Here is a 23924-nt window from a genome sequence, read left to right on the forward strand (position 1 = left end):
GCCTTCATGGGAAAAGTTTTTTTTTCATCTTACCCATCTAAAACTTCCATAATTTGTACATTCCTATCAAAAATCTCCTTCAAACACCTTTGTTCCAAGGAGAACAACCCCAACTTTTCCAGGTTAAACTTGCAGCCAATTCCCTCAGTCCTGGACAATGCATTCTTTAAGGAAAGGTTTAAAATCAGGCAGCAAATCAACTCAATAAAATTTATTAGGCAACATGGAAGAGTAAAATATGCGTCTATACACTCATTATGTTGATCAGACATCATGAACTAGGAACATTATCAATCCAGATTTCTCCCAATATTGATTTCATATAACATGACATATAATTGAGTATTTATACTTTTCTCGAATCAGCCTTTGCTACTAACACCCATACCAACATAACAGATGCCTGGTGATCAGTCTTAATTTGAAACTGTGTGATCTAATTCTGATCTACAACAGATTTCAATATTGCTATGTACTGCATTCCGTAAGTTGTTTACTGAACTCATTTCTTAATATTTTTCCGTACAATGTCATATTTACTTGGCTATCCCAGAGACTGCCTTTTCACTCTCCATCTTAGCACAATATAAGAGCAGGTCATTTAGCACTTTGATCCTATTCCACCATTTAATGAGATCATGGCTAATCTGTGATTTAACTCTATTTACCCACCTTTGTCCCTAATCCTCAATATCTTTGACTTATCATTGTCAGTCCATCTCAGATTTAAAATTAATGATTGCATGAGCGTCATTTGCTGTTTGTGAAAGAGAGTTCCAAATTTCTGCCTCTGAGTGCAGAAACATTTATAAACGTCACTTCTGAAAGATCTGGCACCCATTTTCAGGCTGATTGCTAATCTTAAACTGACAAAAATACGCCATCGCCTTTTGGTTTATTTGTTTCCCTTAACTGCTTGAAGGCTTTGATCAAATCATTAAAATTCCAGGGAATACAATCTTAATTTAGTCCCATGTGCTGCAGTGTTAGTGTCCCTAACTTTGAGCCAGGGACTCTGGGTTCAAGCTTCACCGGCTCCACACCTGAAAAGGTTGCTTAAATATCCAGAGAAAGTCATATGCACCAATTTACTATTGGCAGTTATCATTTTTGCACATGTCCTTAATACATAAAATGGTGAGTCTTGTGTTAGTGTCCTTCCATCTGATTGAAGAGACTGGATTCATGTCTGACCTACTCCAGTCATGTGTCAGAACATATCCGAATGAATTGATTAAAAATATCTGCAATCGTAATTTATTTAATCATTCCTTATAATTTAGTCCTTGAAATGCAAGGATCATTCTGGTAAATGCAAGGTGCAGCAGTTCCAAGGTCACCGTACCTTAACTGAGACACGAATGTCTAAGTACATCTCCACAATTATCTATCTCTTCCTGGAGCCCCATCTAACGCTTATTGAAGTTAATTAGGCTTCAGCAGTTATTTGCACTTTACCACTGTACTCCTTCCTTTGTTTTATCTCAGTCAACATGTCAGACAAATACAGTTAATTATTAGTGCTATATTTCATACACACTTTATCCCTTCACATTAGATGCTAAATTTCCCATTAATTATATGCCAAACTATTTATTCCAATTTGTGTTATAGTCATATTTTCATGGAGATGTACGGCATAGAAATAGGTCCTTCAGTCCAACTCATCAATGTTGACAAGATATTCTAAACTATTCTAGTCCCATTTGCCAATTTTTGGCCCGTATCCCTCTAAATACTTACAATTCATATAACCATCCAGATGCATTTTAAATATTGTATTGTACCAGTCTCCACCACTTCCTCTGGCAGCTCAATTCATACATATACCACGCTCTACATGGAAAAGTTGTCCCTTAGGTCCCTTTTAAATCTCCCATCCCCACCCCTCACCCCCCCCCCCCCCTACTATCTTAAACCTATGCCCTCTAGTTTTGAACTCCCCTATGTTGAGAAAAAAGACCCTGATATTCACCCTATCCATGCCCCTCATCTTTTCATAAGCTTCTATAAAGTCAGCTGTCAGCCTCCAACTCTCCAGGGAAAATAGTCCAAGCCTTTTCGGCCTCTTCCCATTGCTCAAACGCACCAACCCTGGTAACATCCTTGTAAGTCTTTCTGAATCCTTTCAAGTTCCACAACATCTTTCTTTTAGCATGGAGACCAGAACTGAATGCAGTATTCCAAAAGTGGCCTAACCAATGTGCTGTACAGCTGCAACATGACCTCTCAACTCCTCTACTCAATGCACTGACCAATAAAATCAAGCATACCTTTAAAGTGTATCAAACAGGAGGCCATTTGGCCTGTCATTGTGTGTGTCTTATGAAAGATGCTGACAGCAAACAATGGATTTTTTTTTCTCAGAGGCAGTCAGAGATTGTTTCAGGGTGGACTTTTATCCACTGCCCCAAAGCAGTTGGGACTGACTTGAATTTAAATATGTAACAGGATCATTTCCATGACTGTTCTACAAAGAGAAGTTACCACAACAAATGTGGAAAATCTTGTGAATTGCTGCAGCACCGGGAGAGGAGCTTTCATGAAAGAAGACAGATTCACCAGATTTTGTCATTGTTCCAAACAGATTCACCAGATACTCAACATGCCCCTTATGCACAGCAGCTTTGTGAGAAATGCGCCAGAGAGGAAAAGTCTTTTACAATATTTTCACAGCCTTGTTTTGTTCCCTGAATCCTAACCCCTTATCCGTTCTTACAATAGATCAATTCACCACAGCAGGAAGATAAAGAAATTAGCTGGTTACTCTGGTCTCAATACACCGAACTGATCATTCATAAGAAGGGTGATGGTCAATAAGGAAAAGGTTGACATTCCTGCTAGATGCAGAAACATTTTCAGTGGTGAATTCCAAAGGGGATTCAGCAATTGACCATTTCTGTCACCTGGCATTGGTGTCAAATAGAGGCACATGTTGGAAGTTAAAAATGGATGGTTCCAAATTCTGATGCAGGGAGCAGGATTTTGTCATTGTTCCAAACAGATTTGATGGTGTCATTTCAGCAAGTATTGGCTGGTAGATTACGAGGATTACTGGGACACCAATGAAGAAAACATACTAGTTCAATAAACTTCAGATCTTCTGTCCTAATTCATGTTGACATTATTCATATTCCAACCTCTTTCTAGTCACTGTCAGTAGGCCATCCTGACCTTTTGCAAACCAGTCTGGTATCAGCCCAGAGTTACTCAAGATCACTCTTCAAGATCATTTGCAGTCTTCTTAACTTAGGATCACTCTTTCACCAGTCATGATGCAGCCACTGGGATAGTACCTTTTAGGAGTATTAGCAGAAGAAAAGGCACAAGAGTGACTAGTTCTTTTTCCCCATGTGATGTCAGGTTTTAAATTATAAATTTACTAAACTTTGGTCAGAAAGGTGGGGATTTATTGTGTCTTTAAAAGGAAAAGCAATGTAGAGGGGCAGGAAAGTGCAAGGAGGGTAATCAAGGGCTCATTAATGTTCTTACAAGAAGTTGCCCATAATATGGTCGAATTTTACATTCAGATTGAGGAAGAGAAGAATGGGTAAAAGATTAGTATTTACAACTTAAATAAAGGCATTTATGAGGACAAGAAAGCAGAACTAGCTAAAGTGAACTGAAAACTTAGGCTCCAGGGTAGAGAAGCAGTAGCAGTCATTTCACAGGATATCACAGTGTACATAAAATTGATACATTCCAAAAATAAAGAAAAATACCCATGGGTGGACCCATCATTCATGGTTAATGAATAAGGTTAAAGATAGTATCAAATCATTTTAGAAAAACATACAATTCCACAAAGATTGTTGACGGGTCAAAAGATTGGATAGACTATGAAAAACAACAAGTCATAACTAAAAAATGGAACAAAGAGGGAAGAGGAAAGCTGACTAGAAATATAAAAGTAGATGGTAAAATTTGCTGGGGACATTTTAAAACAAAAAGAATTAACAAAGTGAGGGTATTGGTCAATAGAAAGTAATGTGGGAAATTAATAAATTGAAAATATAACAAGCTTGCAGATGAATTGAACAGATACATTGCATCGGTCTTCATAAAGAAGATACAAGTAACATGCCAGAAATAGCTGTAAATCAGGAACTGGAAGGTAGAGAGGAAATCAGTAAAATTACTATCGCCAAGGAGCGGTACTGAGCATATTGTTGCAAATGCTAGCTGACAAGTCCTTTGGTCCTGATAGATTTCATCTGAGGGTCTGAAGTGAATGGTAATAGAGTTGAGGCATTGGTTTTAATTTTCCAAGTGCCTTAGTTTCAATGAAGCTTCCATTGTATTGGAAAATAATGATGAAGCCTCCCTTATTCAAAAGGGAGGCAAAAAGCAGAAGTTGACAGGCCAGTTAGCTTAACATCTGTCAGAATGAAAATTTAGATGTTATTATTAAAACATTATAGCTGAATATTTATAAAAGGTCAAGGTAATAATATACAGTTGTAAGATTTCCAGAAACCATTTCGTAAAGTGCCACATCAAAGATTATTGTGGAGAATAAAGACTTTCAGTGTACAGGGCATCTTTGGGATGGATAGAAGATCTGTTAGTTAAAATGAAGCAGATTTAGTGCAAATGGTTCATTTTTTGGTTGACAGATGTAACAAGTGGTGTGCTACATGCATCAGTGCTGGTATTCAACTTTTTACAATTTGTATAAATACCTTGGATGAAAGAACTGATAGTATAGTTGCTAAATTTGCCGATGCCAATTGTTTTTTCACTGGTAGCACATAGGCATTGCTGTCTGATCAGCAATTATTGCCTGCTCTTAGTTGCCTGAGAAAGTGGTGGTGGGGTGCCCTTTTGAGCTCCTGACGTCTAGTTAGACCCACAATGACCTTTAAGAGAGAATTCCAGGAAATTGACCCAGACACAGTGAAGGAACATCAATATAGTTCCATGTCAGGATGATGAGTGGCTTGGAAGAATGTACAACTGGTGGTGTTCCCATGTATCTGCTGCTCTTATCCTTCTAGATGGAAGCGGTCGTGAGTTTGGAAGGTGCTAACTAAGGACGTTTGGTGAATTTCTGAAATGCATCTTATAGATAGTACACACTGCTGCTACTGAGCGTCAGTAGTAAAGGGAGTGTATGCTTGTGGACATGGTACCAATTAAATGGGCTGCTTTGTCTTGGATGATATCAAGCTTCTTAAGTGTTTTGGAGCTGGATCCACCCAGGGAAGTGTGGAGTATTCCATCAGACTCCTGACGAGTGTCTTGTAGGTGGTGGACAGGCTTTGGGGAGTTAGGAGGTGAGTTACACACAGCAGTATTCCTAGCTTCTGACTTGCTCATGTTGCCACTCTGCTTATGTTATGAGTCCCATTGAGTTTTTGGGCAATAATAACCTCATACTCTCAACTATAGAGACTAATGTTAATATCTATACTGTCTCATCATTCAAATTCCTTTTACAGTCCCCTACTTGAATGTCCATAAACCATGATGCGGTGGTCAATTTACTCATCCATGCTACAGTTCCTGCTCTTGTCCACATATGTTGCAAGATTCTCAAACTTGTTGGAAAATTCCCGGGGCTAGGGTTCCTTTATTTCTACAATCTGGATCCCCATATCTGCAACATCCTAAAGATCAAGTTTGAGGAAATATCAATGGGGAAACCAGGAAATGGCAGAGGAGTTCAATCAATATTTTATATCAGGCTTTGCAATACAAGACTCTAATAGCATTCCAAAAGTACTAAATATTCAAGGAATGACAGGAGGAAATGACGTAAATACAGTAACTATTCCTCAAGAAAATGTGAAACTACTGGGGTTAAGGACTGATAAATGACAGATGGGATGCATCTACAGATGTAAAAAGAAAGGGGCTAGTCATTGTACTGGTAGTCATCTTTCATGAACTCTTAGATTCTGGTAAAGTCTCTGAGGATTGGAAAACTATCAATGTAACACTTTACGACAGAAAAGTAACACTTCTGTTTGAAAAAAGGGGAAAGAGACAGAAAATGTAACTACAAACTTGTTGACTTAACATCTATTTCTTGGAATATGTTACCGTCTGGTATAAAGGTGATAATAGCAGACCAATTAGAATTGCATAATACAATCCAGCAGAGTCAGTATGGCTTCATAAAGGGTAAATCATGTCTGAAAAATTTACTATCATTCTTTGAAACAATAACGAGCAGGATCGATAAAGGGAAAGCAGCAGATATAATCTAGGGATGGGCAAGAAATGCCGGCCAGCCAGCGATGCCCACATCCCACAAATGAATAGAAAAAAAATTTGGATTTTCAAATAAGGTATCACACGTTCAGGAACTTGATAAGAACCCATGATGTTGGAGTTGGTATATCACAATGGATAGAGTATTGGCTAACAAACAGAAAACACAGAGTGAGATAAAGGGGGCATTTTCAGGACAAAAACCTTTACATAGAGGTGTGCCTCTAGTGTTGGAGCCAAAATTATTTCCAATATATATTACTCACTTGAATCAGAAAAGCAAATATAGCTAAGTTTGTGAATGACACAAAAATAGATGGGAAAGTAAGTGATGAGGATGGCACAGATTGCAGAGTGATGTAGATAGGTTATGTACATGCTTAAAAATTTTTGGCTGACGGAATGTAATATGGAGAAATGTAAGGTCATGCAGTTTGGCAGGAAGTATAGAAGAGCTGAATATTATTTAAATGGAGGAAGACTGCAGAAAGCTGCAGAACAGAAAGATTTGAGTCTCCTTATCCATGAATCACAAAAAAGCTAGTAACCAAGTGCAATGGGTAATCGGGAAGGCAAAAAAAATGTTAGCCTTCCTTTCAAAAGAAATGGAATCCAAAAGCTGAGAAGTCTTGCTGATATGATACAAGGCACTAGTCAGATTGCAGCTGAACTACTGTGAGCAGTTTTGGACCCCTTATCTAATGAAAGTTTTACTGCATTGCAGGCAGTCCCTCTGCAAACACTGTGCCATCTTCATCACTTGCCTTCCCACCTACTTTTGTGTCATTCATATTCCAGGCATGGAAGGACTGTCAGACAAGGAAAAGTTATGGAGAGTGGGCTAGTACTTGTTGAAATACAGCATAATGAAGGATAAATTTATTGAAACATAAAAGATGTTTAGGGCATTCGACAGGGTAGATGCAGAAAGATTGTTTCCCCTTGCGGGAGAGTCTAGGACCAGACAGCATGATTTCAAAATATGGATCACACATTTAAGTCAGAGATAAGGAGGTTGAAATTGAGATCAGAGATAAGGGGAACTGCAGATGCTGGAGAATCCGAGATAACAAAGTGTGGAACTGGATGAACACTGTAGGCCAAGCAGCATCTTAGGAGCACAAAAACTGACGTTTTGGGCCTAGACCCTTCATCAGAAAAGGGGATGGGGAGAGGATTCTGAAATAATTAGGGAGAGAGGGGAAGATGGATTGAGGAGAAGATAAGTGGAGAGGAGAGTATACATGGGGAGATAGGGAGGGGCTAGGTCAGTCTGGGGAGGACGGACAGGTCAAGGGGGTGGAATGGTTAGTAGGCAGGAGATGGAGGAGTGGCTTGAGGTGGGAGGAGGGAATAGGTGAGAGGAAGAACAACTTAGGGAGGCGGGGATGAGCTGGGCTGGTTTTGGGATGCAATGTGGGAAGGGGAGTTTTTGAAGCATGTGAAATCCACATTGATACCATTGGGCTGCAGGGTTCCCAAGCGGAACATGAGTTGCTGTACCTGGACACCTTTGTCTGCTCCACACTCCCCTCCAACTTCACTACACCTGGCACTTTCCCCTGCAACCGCAGGAAGTGCTACACTTGCCCCCACACCTCCTCCCTCAACCCTATCCCAGGCCCCAAGATGACTTTCCACATAAAGCAGATGTTCACCTGCACAGCCATCAATGTGGTATACTGCATCCATTGTACCCGTGTGGCTTCTTCTACATTGGGGAAACCAAGCTGAGGCTTGGGGCCCGCTTTGCAAAACACCGAAGCTTGGTTCGCAATAAACAACTGCACCTCCCAGTCGCGAACCATTTTAACGCCCAATCTCATTCCATAGACGATATGTCCATCCTGGGCCTCCTGCAGTGCCTTAATGATGCCACCCGAAGGTTGCAGGAACAGCAACTCATATTCTGCTTGGGAACCCCTCCTCCCACTTCAAGCTGCACCTCCATTTCCCACCTACTAACCTCATCCCACCCCCTTGACCTGTCCGTCCTCCCCGTACTGGCCTATCCCCTCCCTACCTCCCCACCTATACTCTCCTCTCCACCTATCTTCTCCTCTATCCATCTTCGGTCCACCTCCCCCTCTCTCCCTGTTTATTTCAGAACCCTCTCCCCATTCCCCTTTGCTGATGAAGGGTCTCGACCTGAAACGTCAACTTTTGTGCTCCTAAGATGCTGCTTGGCCTGCTGTGTTCATCTAGCTCCACACTTTGTTATCTTATTATGACACTGGTACCCTCAGTTGTTGAGGTAAGATTTCCCCCATTGACAGCATCGAGGAAAACTACACCGTGCAGAGTTCCAGTGCAGGGGAGAACTCATTTGATGAGACAGTCCCCTCCCCGCCCCTCACAAGCCCCGCCTCTGCAGGCCTGTCCCATCCAGTCCAGCCATGTCCCGTTCAAGCCTTGGTAACAAAGTGTGAAGCTGGATGAACACAGCAGACCAAGCAGCATCTCAGGAGCACAAAAGCTGATGTTTCGGGCTTAGACCCTTCATCAGAGAGGGGGATGGGGAGAGGGTTCTGGAATAAATAGGGAGAGAGGGGGAGGCGGACCGAAGATGGAGAGAAAAGAAGCCAGGTGGAGAGGAGAGTATAGGTGGGGAGGGGATAGGTCAGTCCAGGAAAGACAGACAGGTCAAGGAGGTGGGATGAGGTAGTAGGTAGGAAATGGAGGTGCGGCTTGAGGTGGGAGGAAGGGATGGGTGAGAGGAAGAACAGGTTAGGGAAGCGGAGACAGGCTGGGCTGGTTTTGGGATAGAACATAGAACATAGAACAGTACAGCACAGAACAGGCCTTACAGCCCACGATGTTGTGCCGACCATTGATCCTCATGTATGCACCCTCAAATTTCTGTGACCATATACATGTCCAGCAGTCTCTTAAATGACCCCAATGACCTTGCTTCCACAACTGCTGCTGGCAACGCATTCCATGCAGTGGGGGAGGGGACGAGCTGGGCTGGTTTTGTGATGCAGTGGGGGGAGGGGAAGAACTGGGCTGCTTTTGGGATGCAGTGGGGGAAGGGGAGATTTTTAAGCTTGTGAAGTCCACATTGATACCATTGGGCTGCAGGGTTCCCAAGCGGAATGTGAGTTGCTGTTCTTGCAACCTTCGGGTGGCATCATTGTGGCACTGCAGGAGGCCCATGATGGATATGTCGTCTGAGGAACAGAGGGGGAGTTGAAATGGTTTGCGAATGGGAGATGCAGTTGTTTATTGTGAACCGAGCGGAGGTGTTCTGCAAAGCAGTCCCCAAGTGTCCGCTTGGTTTCCCCAATGTGGAGGAGGCCACACCGGGTACAATGGATACAGTATATCACACTGGCAGATGTGCAGGTGAACATCTGCTTGATATGGAAGGTCATCTTGGGGCCTGTGATCGGGGTGAGGGAGGAGGTGTGGGGGCAAGTGTAGCACTTCCTGCGGTTGCAGGGGAAGGTGCCGGGTCTGGTGGGGTTGGAGGGCAGTGTGGAACGGACAAGGGAGTCACGGAGAGAGTGGTCTCTCCGGAAGGCAGACAAGGGTGGTGATGGAAAAATGGCTTGGGTGGTGGGGTCGGATTGTAGATGGCGGAAGTGTCGGAGGATGTTGCGTTGTATCCGGATGTTGGTGGGGTGGTATGTGAGGACGAGGGGGATCCTCTTGGGGCGGTTGTGATGGGGGCGGGGTGTGAGGGATGTGTTGCGGGAAATGCGGGAGACGCGGTCAAGGGCATTCTTGACCACTGTGGGGTGAAAGTAGCGGTCCTTGAAGAATGTGGACATCTGGGATATGCGGGAGTTGAATGCCTCATCCTGGGAGTAGATGCGGCAGAGGCGGAGGAATTGGGAATAGGGGATGGAATTTTTGCAAGTGGGTGGGTGGGAGGGAGGAGGTGTATTGTAGCTCGCTGTGGGAGTCAGTGGGCTTGAAATGGAAATTAGTTTCTAGCTGGTTACCTGAGATGGAAACAGAGAGGTCCAGGAAGGTGAGGGATGTGTTAGAAATGGACCAGGTGAACTTGAAGTTGGGGTGGAAGGTGTTGGTGAAGTGGATGAACTGTTCGTCGCTCCTCTGGGGAGCAAGAGGCGGCGCCGATACTGTCATCAATGTAACGGAGGAAGAGATCGGGCTTCGGGCCTGTGTAGGTGCAGAAGAGCGACTGTTCAAGCCTTGCCCTCCATATAATCCCCGCCCAAACGACGCCCCGCCCCCGCAGGCCTGTTTTAGCCATTCCAGCCGCGCCACCGTCTTCCCACGCCCACTCCACAGCTTAGGCCCTGCCCCTTTCAAGTCCTGCCCGTCTCGACGCATCTCCAACGCCAGCAGCTTTGCCCCGCCCATCCGTCTGACCGTTAGCAATGCGCTCTTTTCCCGGCGAACCCTACGGCTGTCGTATTTCCCCGCCATGTTTAAATCTCAATGTGATCTCAGCGCAAGGAGGTTAGTCGGTTAGCGGGTAGGGGGGTTGAAGGCGGCTAATGCCTTTTTTTATGATTTTTTTTCTCTTCAATCTGCTTGACAGGACTGGCGTTTGTGTTGTTGGAGGTGGTCGTCCGGGATCCGCTCCGCATTCCAGCCTGGCGGCGGGGGGGAGGGGGCGTGGGTGTTCGGTCCGATCCGATGCACGTCGTGGCTGAGGTTAGGTGCCTGGTCCCAAGAGACCCGAAGGAAATTGCAGAATGCTGGTGGCGATCCAAACATAAAATAATAAAATGTTGCAAACGTCCAGCGTCACGGGGGCAGCACTGGGGGGGGACTGGATTTAACGTTATAAAAATAAAAAGTGCTGGGAAAACTCAGGACGTTTAACAGCGGTTGTGGAGAGAGAAACATCTCTACCCCAACCCGAGTTTAGTGCCTTCTTTGGCATCCGAGTTGGCTGGAGCAGGTGGTAATTTACAGTTACCACAAGGCCGTGGATGGTGAGAATGCCCAGAGCAAAAGTTTAAGGAAGTTGTCTTTACCTCGGAAAAACCTCACTAATTCTTCGGGGGTAGGGGTATTGTTTGTGGGTTGTGGATTTCATTAGGTTTAAGGTTTTGTAGTGAACGATGTAAAACGCTTGTCAACACCATTGCGGGACATTATTTTGTTTCCTCGTTTCAAGTGATTTCTGAAGCCTCGTTACAACAATTTTGTTAATTAAATAAGGTGTAAGAAAGGATTAGGGCAGTAGCAGAAAGAGATCTAGCAGTGGTCTTGGAAAAATGGGTAGAGATCGTTAGGGACAGTCCTGTCATTTCATTGTTTTCAATAATAAAATGAGAGATTTACCTGACTTAGCCAAGCCATTTTGATCTGTCGATCAGTATATTACATTTTGTAGTGGAATGAAAAAAGCTTACAATTAAGACCAAACTTTGCCTTAGGTTGTTAGAGGTTGTGTTTCTAGTGGCACTTTCAGTGGGTCATTCTGTCCGGAACACTTTTTTTTGTGAAATAAATAAGCTTTAACCTCTTCCTTTTTGATGGTCCAGGGGTAATTTTGAGAATCTCTCTCACTTTCCCTCGATCTTTTTGGTTAACTAATATTTTGGATCATTTATCTGAATTTAAGGAAATGGAGTATTGCAAAGAGGTGTAGGATGTGTTCAGACTTCTGTCTGATGACTGGCCTTTTGGATTTATTATTATGGGTTTTTGGGACCCAGGTCATTTGTTGAAATGCCTATTGCAGGTTAGCAGCTATATGTTGGGTGATGTGGATGTTTTTGCTATTGCAGACTGTGGTCTCAGGTACTTAGAGAGAAGGGGAAGGATAAGGTTTTGTGGAGCTTGCAAGCTACTAAGCAGTACACTTGTGAATACAATAGTAGTCATCTGGGTAAAGAAAGGGAACCTGCAGATATTTAAAGTCACTGCTGGATTTTTTTCTGATACGACTGAGAGGGGTACTTATCAGAGTAAACCTTGTGGTTGAAAGTGGTTCAGAAATTCTTGGAAAGCTGGGAAACGAGGTGTTTGGACACTGGATATTGCAGTTCAGCGACATATTGGAAGCAAGTTTGGTCTGCTTTTTGAAAAGATTGACATTGCAGATTGCATCCTACAATGTACATCTGTGCAATTTGGGATTATTGGTCACATTAATAAGGGAGCATTTTTTCCCTATACTTTCGAGTGTTAGTTACTTGCCAAGTAATATTTAGTCAATGTTGATTTTAGTTGTTCTAAAGTGAAAGTTGTGTAAATGTACCTAGACTAACATTGATCGGTTTGCAGTAACCCTTTTTAATGCAAGCATGACGTGGTGATATAGACAAGGGGGATGAGAGTCAGAACTAGTCACAGCAAGGTCCAACACAACTTTAATGAACTCTTTAACAAGGTAAAAGACCACAGTCACTCTTTGACAAACACTTACAAGGATTAAAGATCCCATTCTCACACATGCAGAACCAACATAGTTTACAAAATACCATGCAATGACTGTCATAAACATTACATTGGACAGATAGGAAGGAAACTAGCCATCAGAATACACGAACATCAGTTAGCAGCAAAAAAGGCATGAAGGACTCTCCTTAATATTGGTGCTCTTGGACAATGAAGGCCATCAGTTTAACTGGGAGAAGTTAAATGGGATATAGCAGTTCAAGCCAAACACACGTGCACAGGAATTCCTAGAGGCATAGTTCTCAACCCGTAATGCAAACAATAAACACATAGAATTGGACCCCAATCCAAGCCCATTTTGATCAAAACTGGAAATGAGACTACTAAAATGGACTAGACAGTATAAATTCCAACCGGAGTAGAGTAACATCGCTTCATTGGAAGCTCCACTGATGATGTCACCTCACATGGTGACAAAGTGTCTGAACAAGAACAGGCCAGCTCGGCAAGCAAGTCAACAACCTCAGATTTTAAGTGTCACTATTTTTTCTGCATTTTGGCTTGTACTTACCCTTCAGTGAGAATGTTTCAATCTGAGTGGTTCATTGGCCTCCCTAGTGCTTCGCCCGTTTGATATGTTGAAGGCACAAATTTTAAATTGAAGTTGGTTCAGAACAAGTCTGGTATCCAGAACCTAGTAAAACTTTGTGGCACCTTTCTTTTTAAGGTGATTGAGAAGGACGGTTACCTCTGTGTTGACTACAAAATCCTAGCCAAAATTGTGCCTTATGGCTGTTGGAAAACCTGAAAGTGCCTGTATAATTGATTACTCCAGAAAGTGGTGGATTATGTTAACAAAACTACCATTAAATCTCAAAAATGGACAAAAGCTATTCATTTATTGAGGCAAATTTTCTGAAAGAGCATTGGATTTATTCCTTGCCCTGCCTGCCCCTTACCGGTCTTAATTTTTTTTGATTTGAATATTTATACACTTTTGCTGTTTACAGCACTTTTCTATTGGGGGAATTCACTTTAGCGTGTTTTGTTTAACAAAACACCACCACTTTATTCCATATTTTTGTGCAAATTTGTATTCTTTATGTAGAAATATAGCAGTAAAAGTGATCCCACTCCAATCAATTGTTGTTACACTTGCCCAGGGGAAACATTTCTCTGGTTTCTGTTAAACATCAATCACAACAGTTCTCGATGGTTAGGTTTACTATTAGATGTGACAAAGGAAAATAAAATTCATTGGCTTCATGTTGCAGGAGATCTTAGTATTATGAATTAAGCTTGTATCCTGTTTCACTAGTTCAGTGAATTTATTACTTACGATGGTTGTATTTTTTATGCCAGAAATTATGCTGCTTGTTGGGAGAGAGGACAATTCCTTGGAGAAACTATACTGTGGAGAAAATACATTGTAAAAGCAGTATTCTAAAATGAGTAATAATTATTGCTGATGGTTCTAATTTACTTCTGATGCTCAGGAATATGATGTTTGGTGCATACCACATACAAATTAAGTCACACTCAATGGTCACTTGTTGCTTCCACTGTAATTTGATCTTAAACTCAAGATGTAATTTCTTCATCTGTGGAAATTTACATCAGACATCTTATCACTCTATAATTCTGCTTCATTGATAATTTGAACATAGATAAAATATTTGCTACAACATGTTGGCATAACTTGCATTGCACAGAGAATGCTTCCATTGTTGAGAAATTTAAGTCATGAAAATAGATTAGAGAAGTAGGGGCTGCTTTCCTCACAGTAAATAGGAGACTTGATTGAAGTTTCAAAACCATGAAATGTTGAGGTAGACTAGAAGGTGTGAAGTTGTTCCAGTTCGTAAAAAAGTTACAAACGGGAGGGTGCAGATCTAATGAATTTTTTTTAAAGAGCTGAATGTGATGTGAGGGGAAAAGAAACATTTTTAGATGGTTGGTGGTTCTGGTTTGGAATGTACTGCCTGCAAGTGTGGTAGTGGTAGGTGCAGTCAGGACCTTTGAGAGGGCATTAAATTATTACATAAATAAAAATAATCTGAAGTGTTATGGAGAAGGCAGTAAATCATGATATATGATACTCATTTTGGAGACCCTTCATCTGTACTGTAGTAGTGCTGTGAATTCTGAGTGTGTGTTCTTTGAGATAGATTTGCAAGTGTTGAGAAATCTTTTCTGCTTTTTCTCCATATCATAAAATCAGAATGCTGTTCATCATCTGAGTCTTATATGTGGTGTCCAAATTAGTTCTTCCTGTAAATCGTCATCTGAAAGATACTGCAACTAGATGATGACACGAATGGTCCACCCATACTCTTTACTTGCCAGAGCATTAGTTCTTAAAGTTTTCCCAATGTGACTCCAAATCAAGGCTTAAAAGTTGTTGTGATTCCTCAGTGATAACTGAGAAGGTCAAAGGACCATTGAGAGCAGGCCTTCTATTAGGACAGGAAAGCAGCTGTTATAGCTCGCGCAGAGCCAACTTGTAGTTTCACAATTTAAGTTTGCAGCCCCGCTTGTGATCCTGACTCCATTTTGGGAAGCCATGTGCTCGGGATTTTGAAAACAAACTCAGCTAGTGTTGCATTAACTTATCTTACAGCCTCTATAATGAAGTAACTACAGGTTCTAAATTTGTTCTTTTGCATCACTGTACTTTCTAGTTACAATCTCTTCATTTAGGCACTATCATGCCAGGTGGTTATACTTTTGTCTTCAATGCTTGTTTTACCATGGGGATGCCTGTGGCAAGGTCATTGTCTTTTACAGTTAGTCTTGCATGTTGGAAGTTTTGTTGCAATATACTTTACAATCTCTTATTTTCATTTATATTAAACATCTAATCCCTCAAAATTATTCCATTTCAAATAGGTCTTCATGATTTCAATCTCTTCTTTTTCTTCTGGGATCTAGATTGTGCCATTCAGTTTTTCTCCTTTCAGCTTGAGACCTGTTTTACTTAGGTACTGCAAAGTTCTCTGTTTATCATCTCATGCTTTCCAGTTTTTTCATTATTTTCAGTTGATAGGGTAGTAAACCTATTCCATGAGCTACCCTTTTGTGGTATTATTTACGACATGGGTTCCATCTCTCATCTGTTTTGCTTTATGAAGGGCCAGTCTTTCTTTCCTGATTCTGATAAAAGATTTCTAACCAAAATATTAACCTGTCTTTTCAGGTGCTAATGGTTCTGCCAAATGTGTTTTTTTAAAAAATGGTGAAATCCTGTATGTTGCAATGCAATTTCAACGTATATTTTTAATTTACAGTTATACAACTAACCTGAGGAAAAGAAACCTTAACTGCGATCAAGAAGGCTACAGATTCCTGAAGAATGGACATGGACTACAGCAAAAAAAGGATTCTTCAAGGTAGTAACCAAGTGCAAAGATTGTGAAGTTACTAATGCTGATTTGGAAAATGCTGCCATGGTATGAAAGTTGATTTGAAATGACTATATTTGAATTTGTGCTGAGCTTTCTCTCAAAGATTGCAGCTCAGTCATGGCCTTGCTTTAATTTCCAAATATTTTTACTAACCACGTTTAAAACCTGGTGTGTGTAAAAGCTGGCTGGATACATGCTCAAAAACATAATAATCAAGCCAGGATAATAAAATGTGAGGCTGGATGAACACAGCAGGCCCAGCAGCATCTCAGGAGCACAAAAGCTGACGTTTCAGGCCTAGACCCTTCATCAGAGAGGGGGATGGGGTGAGGGTTCTGGAATAAATAGGGAGAGAGGGGGAGGCGGACCGAAGATGGAGAGAAAAGAAGATAGGTGGAGAGGAGAGTATAGGTGGGGAGGTAGGGAGGGGATAGGTCAGCCCAGGGAAGACGGACAGGTCAAGGAGGTGGGATGAGGTTAGTAGGTAGGAGATGGAGGTGCGGCTTGGGGTGGGAGGAAGGGATGGGTAAGAGGAAGAACAGGTTAGGGAGGCAGAGACAGGTTGGACTGGTTTTGGGATGCAGTGGGTGGAGGGGAAAAGCTGGGCTGGTTGTGTGGTGCAGTGGGGGGAGGGGACGAACTGGGCTGCTTTTGGGATGCGGTGGGGGAAGTGGAGATTTTGAAGCTGGTGAAGTCCACATTGATATCATTGGGCTGCAGGGTTCCCAAGCGGAATATGAGTTGCTGTTCCTGCAACCTTCGGGTGGCATCATTGTGACACTGCAGGAGGCCCATGATGGACATGTCATCTAAAGAATGGGAGTGGGAGTGGAAATGGTTTGCGACTGGGAGGTGCAGTTGTTTATTGCGAACCAAGTGGAGGTGTTCTGCAAAGCGGTCCCCAAGCCTCCGCTTGGTTTCCCCAATGTAGAGGAAGCCACACCGCGTACAGTGGATGCAGTATGCCACATTGGCAGATGTGCAGGTGAACCTCTGCTTAATGTGGAAAGTCATCTTGGGGCCTGGGATAGGGGTGAGGGAGGAGGTGTGGGGGCAAGTGTAGCATTTCCTGCGGTTGCAGGGGAAGGTGCCGGGTGTGGTGGGGTTGGAGGGCAGTGTGGAGCAAACAAGGGAGTCACGGAGAGAGTGGTCTCTCCGGAAAGCAGACAAGGGTGGGGATGGAAAAATGTCTTGGGCGGTGGGGTCGGATTGTAGATGGCGGAAGTGTCGGAGGATGATGCGTTGTATCCGGAGGTTGGGAGGGGGTGGTGTGTGAGAACGAGGGGGATCCTCTTTTGGTGGTTGTGGCGGGGGCGGGGTGTGAGGGATGTGTTGCGGGAAATGCGGGAGACACGGTCAAGGGCGCTCTCGACCACTGTGGGGGGAAAGTTGCGGCCCTTGAAGAACTTGGACATCTGGGAGTGGAATGCCTCATCGTGGGAGCAGATGCGGCGATTCCTTCCACTTCCTACAGACTAAGGGGGTGGCCATGGGCACCCGCATGGGCCCCAGCTATGCCTGCCTCTTTGTAGGTTACGTGGAACAGTCCCTCTTCCGCACGTACACAGGCCCCAAACCCCACCTCTTCCTCCGTTACATTGATGACTGTATCGGCGCCGCCTCTTGCTCCCCAGAGGAGCTCGAACAGTTCATCCACTTCACCAACACCTTCCAACCCAACCTTCAGTTCACCTGGGCCATCTCCAGCACATCCCTCACCTTCCTGGATCTCTCAGTCTCCATCTCAGGCAACCAGCTTGTAACTGATGTCCATTTCAAACCCACCGACTCCCACAGCTACCTAGAATACACCTCCTGCAAAAATTCCATCCCCTATTCCCAATTCCACCACCTCCGCCGCATCTGCTCCCACGATGAGGCATTCCACTCCCGCACATCCCAGATGTCCAAGTTCTTCAAGGCCCGCAACTTTCCCCCCACAGTGGTCGAGAACGCCCTTGACCGCGTCTCCCGCATTTCCTGCAACACATCCCTCACACCCCTCCCCCGCCACAACCATCCAAAGAGGATCCCCTTCGTTCTCACACGCCACCCCACCAACCTCCGGATACAACGCATCATCCTCCGACACTTCCGCCATCTACAATCCGACCCCACCACCCAAGACATTTTTCCATCCCCACCCCTGTCTGCTTTCCGGAGAGACCACTCTGTCCGTGACTCCCTTGTTCGCTCCACACTGCCCTCCAACCCCACCACACCCGGCTCCTTCCCCTGCAAACGCAGGAAATGCTACACTTTCCCCCACACCTCCTCCCTCACCCCTATCCCAGGCCCCAAGATGACTTTCCACATTAAGCAGAGGTTCACCTGCACATCTGACAATGTGGTATACTGCATCCACTGTATCCGGTGTGGCTTCCTCTACATTGGGGAAACCAAGCGGAGGCTTGGGGACCGCTTTGCAGAACACCTCCATTCGGTTCGCAATAAACAACTGCACCTCCCAGTCGCAAACCATTTCCACTCCCCCTCCCAGTCTTTAGATGACATGTCCATCATGGGCCTCCTGCAGTGCCACAATGATGCCACCTGAAGGTTGCAGGAACAGCAACTCATATTCCGCTTGGGAACCCTGCAGCCCAATGGTATCAATGTGGACTTCACCAGCTTTAAAATCTCCCCTTCCCCCACCGCATCCCAAAACCAGCCCAGTTTGTCTCCTGCCCCCACTGCACCACACAACCAGCCCAGCTCTTCCCCCCCCCACCCACTGCATCCCAAAACCAGTCCAACCTGTCTCTGCCTCCCTACCCTGTTCTTCTTCTCACCCATCCCTTCCTCTCATCCCAAGCTGCACCTCCATCTCATACCTACTAGCCTCATCCCACCTCCTTGACCTGTCCGTCTTCCCTGGACTGACCTATCCCCTCCCTACCTCCCCACCTATACTCTCCTCTCCACCTATCTTCTTTTCTCTCCATCTTCGGTCCGCCTCCCCCTCTCTCCCTATTTATTCCAGAACCCTCACCCCATCCCCCTCTCTGATGAAGGGTCTAGGCCCGAAACGTCAGCTCCTGAGATGCTGTTGGGCCTGCTGTGTTCATCCAGCCTCACATTTTATTATCTTGGATTCTCCAGCATCTGCAGTTCCCATTATCACATAATCAAGCCAGGCTTCAGTGTGGGTGAATTTTTGAGGTTGGAAGCGACAATCTTAATTTTTAATGTCAAAGTTGTATATTGTGCAGCAAAGAATGGTAGAAATATATTAGTTTCTCATGAATTGAAACAAAACAATCTGCAGAAGCTATCAAATTATCTGGGCATGAGAGCCATTGTGCATTTTTTAAATTGAGCTGAAACGTTTTGGTTTTTCAGGTAATGTGGACAGTTCAAAGCAAAATGTGTTCCTTACGCTTGCCTTGAAACTCTCCCTATGTGTTCAGTGACATTTTCTTCTTCAATAATACTCTTGTGAAGAGTTTTAGGATGTTTCACAATGTTAAATGTGCTGTGGAAATGCAAGTTGGACAGAAAATTATGAAAATGTAAATGTCCCAGGAGTTTTTTCTCTTGGCAGTGCTTCTGTTTTATTCTTTTTGTGCACCTGACTGGATTTTTAAAAAAAGTAACATTTTTACACAAGAACACAGGCTTTATGAGCAGTTTTACATATAATTACCTTGTTTTGTCTTTTCCTGCTTGGTCTTTTCAGAAACGCAATAATATCGGTGATTGTAACTCAAGTGGGATCATTTATTTTAATTCCTGTTACGGTCGCAGGCTGTTTGAAAAGTTGACATAAAGCTGCCAACTATTCCCAGCCTCATCCAGACTCCAAACAATTCTACTTTGACTTCACAAATAAGTGTAATTTGTTGAGTTCCATTTTCAGATTGTCATCATGCCTTATATTTCTTCCTTTTCAAAGCCATGTTTGTGAAATAACAATAATGATTTCCTAAAATGTTTTCTGTGACACAATAAAGCTCTGATCTTTTTAGCATCCCTATATTATTTCAGCATAGTCAGACGTTATAAATATGAGCACAGGAGATCTACAGCGATTTATTGGAATTGAAGGATAAAGAGAGCAGCACTTTTTTTGAGGCTGTATAAATTGAAAATCTAAATTTAAACAATGGACTTGTAAAATTTTACATTCTTGGAAGTTTATTTGTTTATCATCTAATTTTTTTTCAGTTTCACAAATGGTTTCAGTGAATTTTCATGAACTTTCAAAGTAAATTAGAAGTCTTTGATTTTGAAACTTGAGTATATTCTAGTTAATAGTTAACTATATTCCAGTTAATAATTGAATCCTGCTGTTTTGCAGATGTGGTGGCATTTGTGGAGGTGTGGTCATCAAATAAGATGGAAAATTATTCAAAACCTTTCATAGGCCACTTGACTGATATGGGTGCCACAGTGAGTATTGCTTTCTACATAGATGTATGAACATGTTCAAAACTTTCAAAATGGCACATAAAATTTGAAAATGGCATCCGTTTAATGTCATCAGTCAGTTGTTTTGGAGGAGAAAGGTACTTTGTATTATTCAGCATTTAATTGCTAGGTCTTCTTGTGACATTCAGGTAGGAGGTCTTTGCATAATTGAATGCAGCTTTCAAGACATCCTTGAGGAAGTCTTTTCAGACTACATGTTGGGCCCTTTCTCGAAATGAGAAAATGAAATGTCTGCAACAGAAGCCCTTTCTCCAAATGAGAAAATGAAATGTCTGCAACAGAAGTTGCCATGGCGAAGGAGTGTCAAACTCGATGAACATTGGAACATCATGAAGTACGTTTGTGTGTTGCCCTTTGACTAAATTCTATCGGTAAAATATTTGACCATGAATTACTTCCAAATAAAGAATAATACAGGCTAATAACTATTGCATTGCAATTTAGGAATAAGAGCATAAAATTGAATAAGCCATTCAGTTCCTCAAACCTACTCTGCTATTGTAGATTATGACTGATCATTTCCCTCAACATTAGTTTCACTGTACTCTATCCCTTGATGTCATTTGTATCTAGAAATCTATCAATTTTCTGTCTTGAATTTCCTCAATGATTGAGCTTCCACAGCCTTCCAGAATAGATTGCAAAGACTTGTCTATCTTCTAAGTGAAGAAATGCCTCCTAGAGTCAATTTTAACTAGTTTAATCCCTAATCTGACATTATGTTCCCTGGTTCTCAATCACAAATCGGGGAAGTATCCTTCATGTCGAGCATTTTAGGATTTTTATGCTTCAATGAGGTATTGTCAATTTCTTCTAAACATGAGAGAATACAGGACCAGGTTCGTCAACTTCTCTTCCCCACTGAGACACTACAGCAGTACCAGGGATGAATGTGGTGAACATTTGCTGCACTCCTTCAATGTTAACTGTACTCTACCGTGAGTAATATCACCAGTGCTGCACACAACACTTCAGGTGTGTTGTTTCTAGTGTATTGTATAATTAAAGCAAGACGTTTACTGCAGTGTTCTAATGCTTTTTCAGTAAACGTCAATAATATTGCTTGCCTTCCAAATTGCTTGCTGCACCTTCGTGTTCGCTTTCAGTGACTTTTAAAAAATGCCATTGAGGTGTCTTTGGACACTAACACTTTCCAATCTCTCTCTGTTTAAGGACCTGTTTTGCTCCTATCGAAGCCGACATCCTCATATTATCCACATTCTATTCCAGGATTATAAGGAGCAGGCAGGAGAATGAGGTTGAAAACTATATCGACCTTGATCGAATGGCAGACTAATTCTGCTCCTATATCTTATAGTCTTATGAACTATCATTTGTTTATTACTTTCATTTTCACGTCCGTTTCATCTGTAGTACTACCAACTCTGTTTGGATGCTTTCCTGGAAGATTCTTGAGATGACCTGCCACCTCCAATGGCTTCACCTAATAGAAAAGCTGTTTTACATAAAATTTCCAATACATTTACACAAAATTAACCGATTCAAGCAAATGGTAGCACAATAGGTCCTGTTTTAAAACATCCTGATGATTTTTCTGTCAGTATTTTCTCCCAATTTTCAGGAGATTAACTTTCATTTCCAAGAGATCCAAGCTAATCCTGAAGGGTCGATAGTACTCTTTAATTTTCTCTCCATTTTTGCCTGCATCAGTTTCCAAGCAATTAATCTTCAAATAAGCAAGTTGCTAATGGGAGGAAAGTTTGTGCGGTAGTCTCTAACACAAAGGACAAATATTTGAAAATCTAATGCTCCTAAAGATGAAAAGTTGCTGATGGCCTGCATCCAAGGGTCTTGAAGGAAGTTGCAGCAGAGTTAGTGAAGATATTGGGAAAAATGTTCCAAAACTCGCTGGATTACAGTACATTCCATCAGATTAAAAAAACACCAATGTGATAGTTTGTTCAAGAAGGGAGGGAGATGGAAAGCAGGAAACTATAAATTTGGCAGCCTGACATCTGTCATTGAGAAAATGCTGGAGTCCATTATTAAGGAAGAAATATCAGGGCATTTAACAGAAGCTCAATGCGGTCAAACAGAATCAGTATTAGGACCTTCTTGTGGCGCAGTGTTAGCATCCTTGCTCCAGACCCAAGAGGCCTGGGTTCAGGTTCCACCTGTACTAGAGGTGTTTGATAAAATCTCTCAACAGGTTGATTAGAAAAGTAAATTAGATTTTTTTAAATGGCTTTGTTAAAGGGGAATCATGTTTAACACATTTGCTAGAGTTCTTTGTTATAACAAGCAGAGTTGATAAAGATGGACTGAGTGGATTTGAATTTCTGGAAGGCATGCGGGTACGTTCCACATAAAAAGTTGTTGCGTAGGATAGGAGCTCATGCTATTGTGGTTAATGTCTGAGCATTCATTGAGAATTGGTTAACACAAAACAGAATAGAGATTACTGGATTGTTTTCAGTTGGAAACAAGTAGTGGAGTGCTACAAGTGTCAGTCCTGAGACCTCCATTATTAACTAGCCACATTTCACTCTGCCCCTCCTCCAAGTCATTAGTGCATCAAAGTTTGCTGATGATACATAAATAGGTAGGCGGTGTATTGTGATGAGGATTTACGGAATCTACAAGGTGATTGTCAGAGTGGGTTAAAAACTTGATAGATGGAGTTTACTGCAGCAAAGTGTGAAGTCATGCATTTTGGAAGGAAAAATCAAAAAGGAATCAATCATTTATGGAGAGAAATTTCTGAAAAGTGCAATATAGAGCGATCTTGATGTTCTTATACATGAAACATTAAAAGGTTAGCATGCAGGTGCAGAAGTGATTAAGAAAGCAAATGGAACTTTGGTCTTCACTGCTAGATGGGCAGAGTTTTGTAAGTAGGGGAAACCCTTTACAATTGTACAGGGGATTTGTGAGACTGCATATGGAGTACTATGTACATTTGTGGAGTTGCCCCACCCCAGGCATTTAAGAGAGAATATACTGGCTTTGGAGACTGTTCAAAATAAATATTGTGGCCTTATTTCTATGATGAAGGTTTTGACTTACCAGGACCAGCTAAACAGGTTTGCTTTTATTCATGTAGCATCTCAGGAGCACAAAAGCTGACATTTCGGGCCTAGACCCTTCATCAGAGAGGGGGATGGGGAGAGGGAACTGGAATAAATCGGGAGAGAGGGGGAGGCGGACCGAAGATGGAGAGTAAAGAAGATAGGTGGAGAGAGTGTAGGTGGGGAGGTAGGGAGGGGATAGGTCAGTCCAGGGAAGACGGACAGGTCAAGGAGGTGGGATGAGGTTAGTAGGTAGCTGGGGGTGCGGCTTGGGGTGGGAGGAAGGGATGGGTGAGAGGAAGAACCGGTTAGGGAGGCAGAGACAGGTTGGACAGGTTTTGGGATGCAGTGGGTGGGGGGGGGAAGAGCTGGGCTGGTTGTGTGGTGCAGTGGGGGGAGGGGACGAACTGGGCTGGTTTAGGGATGCAGTAGGAGAAGGGGAGATCTGACCTCCACATCGCCGAAGCCAGACGCCAACTCTCCGACACTACCTCCTACCGCCTCCTCGATCATGACC

At 42.9% G+C, this 23924-nt stretch overlaps 1 protein-coding gene across 2 annotated transcripts in view; it reads left to right on the forward strand.

The window, feature by feature from the left end:
- The first annotated feature begins 10541 nt into the window (after positions 1 to 10541).
- mcph1 (microcephalin 1) overlaps positions 10542 to 23924 on the forward strand; it is a 298002-nt gene continuing 284619 nt past the window's right edge. For both annotated transcript variants that reach the window (XM_059645582.1, XM_059645583.1), the window contains exons 1-3: positions 10542 to 10647; positions 15831 to 15932; positions 20248 to 20339. In XM_059645582.1, the coding sequence (XP_059501565.1) occupies positions 15896 to 15932; positions 20248 to 20339 (129 nt within the window). In that variant the 5' untranslated portion in view covers positions 10542 to 10647; positions 15831 to 15895. The remainder of the gene's footprint in view (positions 10648 to 15830; positions 15933 to 20247; positions 20340 to 23924) is intronic.

The sequence above is a fragment of the Stegostoma tigrinum genome, chromosome 4 (genome assembly GCF_030684315.1).
Source record: "Stegostoma tigrinum isolate sSteTig4 chromosome 4, sSteTig4.hap1, whole genome shotgun sequence".
NCBI lineage: Eukaryota > Metazoa > Chordata > Chondrichthyes > Orectolobiformes > Stegostomatidae > Stegostoma > Stegostoma tigrinum.